This window comes from Scylla paramamosain, chromosome 41 (assembly GCF_035594125.1).
Source record: "Scylla paramamosain isolate STU-SP2022 chromosome 41, ASM3559412v1, whole genome shotgun sequence".
In the NCBI taxonomy this organism is placed as follows: Eukaryota; Metazoa; Arthropoda; class Malacostraca; order Decapoda; family Portunidae; genus Scylla; species Scylla paramamosain.
In genome coordinates this window covers 8,174,467-8,181,966 of record NC_087191.1, presented here as the reverse complement: position 1 = coordinate 8,181,966, position 7,500 = coordinate 8,174,467, and the positions used below count along the sequence as shown (strand labels likewise).

General features: G+C 41.3%; 2 protein-coding genes across 2 annotated transcripts in view; both read left to right on the top strand.

Annotated features, from left to right (window-relative positions):
- The window catches only part of LOC135092921 (large ribosomal subunit protein mL65-like), an 8,928-nt gene extending 4,175 nt beyond the window's left edge, over positions 1 to 4,753 (top strand). Inside the window, exons 4-9 of the mRNA XM_063991711.1 lie at positions 1 to 122; positions 712 to 879; positions 1,475 to 1,625; positions 2,891 to 3,035; positions 3,601 to 3,785; positions 4,155 to 4,753. The exon at positions 1 to 122 is cut by the window's left edge and continues 51 nt beyond it. Coding sequence (XP_063847781.1) covers positions 1 to 122; positions 712 to 879; positions 1,475 to 1,625; positions 2,891 to 3,035; positions 3,601 to 3,785; positions 4,155 to 4,287 — 904 coding nt within the window. The 3' untranslated portion in view covers positions 4,288 to 4,753. The remainder of the gene's footprint in view (positions 123 to 711; positions 880 to 1,474; positions 1,626 to 2,890; positions 3,036 to 3,600; positions 3,786 to 4,154) is intronic.
- A 2,461-nt stretch (positions 4,754 to 7,214) lies between these two features.
- The window catches only part of LOC135092912 (sestrin-2-like), a 33,539-nt gene continuing 33,253 nt past the window's right edge, over positions 7,215 to 7,500 (top strand). The window contains 1 exon segment of the mRNA XM_063991695.1: positions 7,215 to 7,500. This exon segment is cut by the window's right edge and continues 28 nt beyond it. The gene's annotated coding sequence lies outside the window, so the exon portion shown is untranslated.

Sequence of the window (7,500 nt, the reverse complement as noted above, 5' to 3'; positions counted from 1 at the left end):
GCTTCCACGGGTGGTGGACTGGGAGGATCCCCTGGCCACTACCGGAGACCTGCCCACCGAGGCCATAGACCCCCGCGCATACGGCTTCAAGTTCAAACTTTACCGTGCCACTACTGTCACTGGTAAGAGGGAGAGGGAGAGGAAGAGGGAAGAGGGAGAGGTAGAGAGAGATGGGTTGGTTTCTTCATTTTTCAAGATTCTAAAAAATTTTGAATGCTTTTCTTTTTCTTCAGTTGTCTGAAATACTACTTTTATTTATTGCAAGTGAGAGAGAGAGAGAGAGAGAAAGAATGTCATTTTCTTCAGCAGTGTTCAAGAGTGATCACACTTACTCACATTTCTTTCCTCAACCATCACATTAGCTGAACAGGAAAAAAAAACTCAATTTTTGCTTGTATTCTTTTGTATTCCCTTCCTTCCTCCTCTGCATTCCTTTGTATTTCCTCCATCACCTTTCTCTTCCCTCTTCCTTCCCCTTCTTTTGTGTATCTTCCTTTGTATCCTCTCCTTTATATGTCTTTCTCTTCTCCTTCCTTCCTTCCCCTTCCTTTATATTCCTTCCTCTTTCCTTCCTTCCCCTTCCTTTGTATTCCTTCCTTTTCCTCCTTTCTTCCCCTTCCTTCTTTTTCCTTAGTATCTTCTCCCTTTCCTTCCCCTAGTGTCCTACCCCTCTCCCTCCTCTGCCACCCCTAACCTAATGCCTTTTCACAGGGTCTTGGCCAAGTGAGGGGAAGCAGCACGGTCATCTGTTCCTCCACACGAGGGAGCTTGAGAATCATTTCAGGCGCATCCATGGCCAGCTTAACGTGCCTGACGCCATCAAACACAAGGCTCTGCTGGCAACCTTTACACAGGCCATGGCACACGCGACTTACCTTGGTGTGTGCTGGGTTGGGTTAGGTTGAGTTGGGTTAGGTTGGGTTAGGTTAGGTTAGGTTACACACACACACACACACACATATCCCTGTCAGCCTCTGGTGGAAAAGGAATTGATAGACAGATAGATAAAGATAGACAGACAGATTGAAAGATAGATAGACACATCTCTCCACACTTTATCATCTCTATAGGATCTCACATCGTCTCATCATCACTACATCACCTCCATGCCATCTCATCACCTCTTCACCACCTCATCATCTCTACATCACTTATATCACTTCACTGTCTCATCATATCATCATCATCTTGGTCTGTGTCTATATCATATCTACATTATCTCTACAGCATATCATCTTCCCTACACCACATCACCTAACCTAATCTAACCTAACCATCTCATTACCTAAGCTAACCTAACCTAATCTGAACCTAACCTAACTCAACCTAACCTAACCTGAACCTAACCTAATCTAACCTAAACCATCTCATCACCTAATCTAACCTAACCTAATCTAACCTAACCTAAATCATCTCATTGCCTAACTTAACCTCAACTAACCTCACCTCACCTAATCAAAGCTCCACATTGCAGGGTTTGGGCCAGTGACGGAGATCACCTACCCATTGGTGCAGCAGTCGACATTCACAGACGGCCAGCGGTGGATCCTGGGCCTCTACCAGCTGAACACTTGCGCGCTGCATTCCGAGAGGGCTGTGCAGAACCCACGCAACAATATACTGTGGTGTGTGGTGTGTGTGTGTGTGTGTGTGTGGCTTATTGTGTGGTGTGTTCTTGTGTGTTCCTGTGTGTTGTTGTGTAGTGTGTGTGATGGTGTGTTCCTGTGTGTTGCTTTGTGTTGTGTGTTCCTATATGTTGCTGCCTGACTGTCTTAATCATTGCTATCATTTCCATCTCCTCTAGATAGGGTGGAATCAAAAGCTTTTCATCTCATCAATTCCTCTCCTCTAACTGACTGTCTTCAGCCTCTCTCTCTCTCTCTCTCTCTCTCTCTCTCTCTCTCTCTCTCTCTCTCTCTCTCTCTCTCTCTCTCTCTCTCTCTCTCTCTCTCTCTCTCTCTCTCTCTCTCTCTCTCTCTCTCTCTCTCTCTCTCTCTCTCTCTCTCTCTCTCTCTCTCTCTCTCTCTCTCTCTCTCTCTCTCTCTCTCTCTCTCTCTCTCTCTCTCTCTCTCTCTCTCTCTCTCTCTCTCTCTCTCTCTCTCATTGCTGCAGTGTTGCATCTCTTACTATCTTCTACCACTACTTTCATGCTAACTGCTCTTCAAATCTTTCTAACTGCATGCCTCCCCTCCTCCCATGGCCTCACTGCACAACACTTTCTACTTCCTCTCACTCTTATTCTGTCCACCTCTCTAATGCAAGAGTTAACTAGTATTTTCAGTCATTCAACCCTTTCTCTGGTAAACTCTGGAGCTCCCTGCCTGCTTCTGTATTTCCTCCTTCCTGTGACTTGATCTCTTTCAGGAGGAAGGTTTCAACACACTTCTACAATTTTGGGTGATTCTTTTCAACCTTCCTTTAGGGACTGGCACCTCAGTGGACCTTTTTTCCATTACTTTTGTTGCCCTTAGCCAGTGCCTCTTACATTAAAGAAAGTATTTTGTATTATCTGTATTTTTTACTACACTGTTCAATAGTAAGCAAAATTTTCAGGATCAGTAATCAGAATAGAATAAGAAATAATGGGTTCAAGCTTGAAAAAAAATAGATTAAAAAAGGCAAGGAGGAATTGGTTCTCAAATACAAGGGTGGGTGAGTGGAATGGACTCAGTAATCAGGTTGTTAATGCTGAGTTATTAGGGAGGTGTAATTGTCTCCTTCCTCTCTCCCTTCCCTCCCTCCCTCCCTCCCTCCCTCGTCTCTATATCCATCTTTCTTAGCAGCTCCTTCCCTCCTTCGCTCTATATCCTCCCTCCTTGTCTCGATATTCTTACCACCACCTTCCCTCCCTCCCACCACTAACTCACCCACACTCCCATCTCTCCCACAGGCTGAGTGAGGACCAGCACCTGTTTGAGTGTGTGGAGGCTGGCAGGGTGAAGGGCCTCAACATGTCTCTCCTCACCGCCCTCGTAGCCATGTACCTCAAGAAGGGCGTGCCAAACCCTGACCCAACGCCTTACTTGTCCTTTAAGGTGAGAGAGAGAGAGAGAGAGAGAGAGAGAGACCAACATAAAATAAGACAGATAGATAGAGAAATTGACTGAAACAAAGACAAACTGAAAGAAAGAGACAGAACATCATAAAGATAGAGAAACAGACTGACAGAGAGAGAGCAGTTGTGGTGAAGTGACACAAGTTTTCAAGGGAGTTTTTACAGTTTTAGTGACAGATTAACAAGGATTTCTACAGGAGGAACACTCTTGAGAACCAGGCTTTGGGAAACACTTGTGGTGAAAGAGCAAGGTGTTCAGAATATTAAACCAAAACAAAACTTTCTGTACCAGGTGAAAAAAACACAAACTTATTCCCTCTTCCTCTTTCTTCCTTCAGTTCTTTACCAGATTAAAAATAAATGTACTCATATTTCCCCTCTTTCTCTCCCTCTCCCTCTCCCTCATTTCTCTACCAGGTGATAAAACAAACAAATGTACTAATATTTCTTCCCTCTCCCTTCCCTCAGTTCTCTACCAGATGAAAACAAACACTTATATTTTCCCTCCCCCCTCTCTCTCTCTCTCTCTCTCTTTCTCCCCCCAGTACGTCAGCAACCACCCAGCCAGCGAGGAGTACCGGGAGCGCTTCCACCAGTACTACCTCAGGCTGACCTCCAACCGGCCATTAGCGAGGGAACGGCCTGAAATGTACCTGTGGGAGAAGATTTACAAGGTGGACTTCAACACTCGGCCACTGGAGACTCCCAGGAGGTTTTTCGAGAACTACTAGTAAGGCAGTGGTGGTGGTGGTGAGAGAGAGAGAGAGAGAGTGGGGGAGAGGAGAAAGTGTGTATGTGTGTGTGTGTGTGTGTGTGTGTGTGTGTGTGAGGGGAAGTGAGAGAGAATGTGAAGTTTATTGATTGATCTAGGTTTGTTTTATTTTAGAGAGAAAGAACTAACTAGATTTACTGTTTGGTCTGAAATTTGGTCAAGATTTGTTAGTTTAGACAGTCAGACAGATAGACAGACAGAGAGAGAGAGAGAGAGAACCAGATTTATTGTTGTAATGCTGTCGCTCACTGTTGTAATGCTGTACCGATGCTCTCCCTCCTTCCCTCCCTCCCTCCCTCTCTGATGCACCCCTTTCACCCCCCGCAGCAAGAAGGAAGACCCTGGCAAGAGGCCCCTGAACCAGCATCCCCCACGCTACATCCCCAAGTCCAAGAGGAAGGAGAAGAGAGTCAAATTTGAACCTGTTATTGACTCAGAGCAGCTGTACAAGTATGACTAACGCACACACACACACACACACACACACACACACACACACACACACACACACACACACACACACACACACACACACACACACACACACACACACACACACACACACACACACACACACACACACACACACACACACACACACACACACATTAGATTACATACATTGACATACACACTCAATATACTTGCTTAAGAAAATTTATATGCACATACTGTTAACATACATACATACATACATATATATGTTTACATACATTAATTATGGTAAATTTTTTTTATTTCTTTTATTTTTTTTCTTCTTCAGACACACACACACACACACACACACACACACACACACACACACACACACACACACACACACACACACACACACACACACACACACACAGTTATTCATGTCTTGTGATGGTCTGTAGATGAAACTGTAAAAAAAAAGTGTAAATAAAAAAATTATTCATTATGTTTTTTCTTGTCTTCATCTCCTCCTCCTCCTCCATTCTTTCTTTTGTCATTAAACTCTTTCCTCTCTTTATTTAATTCTTCCCTTCTTTCCTGCATTTACTTACATTTTCTTTGCTTTACTCCTCCTCCTACTCCTCCTCCTCCTCCTCCTCCTCTTCCTCCTCTTTAGTATAACAACCAATATATTTCAGTAATAGTAGTATGTAGTGATAGCGGTAGTATAGATTTTTAACTATTTGAATATTTATTATTGTTTTATTGCCATTTTTACACAATTTAAGTATCAAGCAAAAGAAAAAAATAACAAATAGGGTATGTTGCTATTATACACCAAATAATGAAAAAAAAAATTTAATACTTGAAAATAAATAAATCAATCTTCATGTTATTTTAAAGCAAACATATCAAGTACAAAGATATGTAGTACAGATTCATAACCTCTAAGAACTTTGCTGACATCATGGAAATGCAAATAATACTTCAAAATAAATTAGTCTCACTTCATATTACTATAAAACAAATAAAGTACTAAGATATATTAAAACGACTTTAACAAATAAAACTCTTAAAATTACTGTGATAAATCTTACTTCATATTATAACAAAACAAAGTAAAGATTTCATATCGCTAAAACTACTGAAATGAATCTGTAAAGTAAAATTTTAAATTCTGCGCCAAGAAAAGACACCAAAGAAAACGGCAATATTCTTTAAGGGACACCCAAATGTCCATGAAAATATTGGTTAGTATTGCATCATCTTATTGACCGGTAGTGTTGCTGCCTTTGTATGCTGTCATCATAGAGGCCAGTGATGAAAACTACCAATATATGAGGTCTTGGGTTGTATATGAACACGGGCACCATCTTGGGAGGGTATATGATACTGTTATATTGAAGAAAAAATAAAATGATAAACTTGCAACTCTGATATCATATCGGTCATTATTACATTTCTTTACCTTCCTCCTCCTCTTTCTTCTCTCTCCTCCTCGCCCTTCTTCTTCTTATTATTATTTTTATTATTATTATTATTATTATTATTATTATTATTATTATTATTATTATTATTATTATTATTATTATTTACATGTATATGATCTTCTTTAATTTTCATTGTTTTCTCTTGTTCTTTTCTCTCATTTCCGTTATTATTCTCTAAGTTATAAGTGACACTTCAATAATGTAGGTTCCATGGGACCTTTGTAGGAACCGCGGCACGCTGTAGGATTATAATAATAAAAAAAAAAAAGAAAAGGAGCTAAAGGAAATGAACACCTTTGATTGTGATTAGAGAAAGGACGAGGATTTCGTCAGCCAAGAGAGAGAGAGAGAGAGAGAGAGAGAGAGAGAGAGAGAGAGAGAGAGAGAGAGAGAGTGGAGTTGGGCGGGAAAATATGTGCCATTTTATTCCTCTCTCTCTCTCTCTCTCTCTCTACAAGACCAAGAGAGAGAGAGAGAGAGAGAGAGAGAGAGAAAGGAATAAAATGGCACTCTCTCTCTCTACAAGACCAAGAGAGAGAGAGAGAGAGAGAGAGAGAGAGAGAGAGAGAGAGAGAGAGAGGATATGATTGTCTATGTGCTGTCTCTACAAGAGAGAGAGAGAGAGAGAGAGAGAGAGAGAGGATATGGTTGTCTATGTGCTCTCTCTCTCTCTCTCTCTCTCTCTCTCTCTCTCTCTCTCTCTCTCCGCATGTGTGAAATACTACACACACACACACACACACACACACACACACACACACAGAGAGAGAGAGAGAGAGAGAGAGAGAGAGAGAGAGAGAGAGAGAGAGAGAGAGAGAGAGAGAGAGACGTAATAGGATGAAAATAAAGCGAGATAGAAGATGATGCAATTTCTAAAGAAACGAAATTCACACTGGGCATCTCTCCAGGAATCTCTCTCTCTCTCTCTCTCTCTCTCTCTCTCTCTCTGCTTTGTTTACATTCAGCGTTCCTTTCGCCCCTAGTAAATAGTATTAATATATTACATCACGTGGACTAACTGTGCGGTTCTTTTATTAGTAACACTTGAGTTGAAATGCGAAGCGAATGATTAAAAATGACGACAGGAAAATATCGAGGAAAGTTTTGAACGTTCTTTTAAGGTTTGTGACATTAGAAGCTCTATTTGCTTATTATTTTTTGGTCACGTTATTTAGATATGTTATAAAGAGAACGTTTGTCAAGGAGAAAATTTATTATAGATGTTATTTATGAAGGGGAAATATTGAATTGAAATATGTTGGTATAGGTGGTATCTATTTTGCTTATTGGAATGATTGGGGATAAACTGATGCTGTTTTGTATTTTAAGCGGATAAAAACATAATGAAAACAATATTAAATATCAGAAAGATTATTATATTTCTTACTTATAAAGGAAAATAGTCAAATAAACTAAATAATATTGTGGCACTTGGCATCTTTCTTCCTAATAGAATGATCTGCTTCCCGCCCGCAGTCCCCGCAGTCCCGCACTTCCAACCTCGCTCAGTTGCTCCCTGACTGCTCTGGGGAGTGTACGTCATTGTTCGTCCGGGTCACCTCGCAGTGTGCCATTGTTTACACATATCGAGGGAATGAAAACAAAAGACATACAAGTACCAAGTGTTGCTTAATTGAAGGCCACCCCTGACACTAAGCCCGGCGCTATCTAGTGCTTCTGTTGGCACTCCCTTGGCACTGTATTGGCACTGCTGGTCATAGGGGTGACGAGTTTAGGTATTGATAGTGCTGTATGAACCTTAAGGG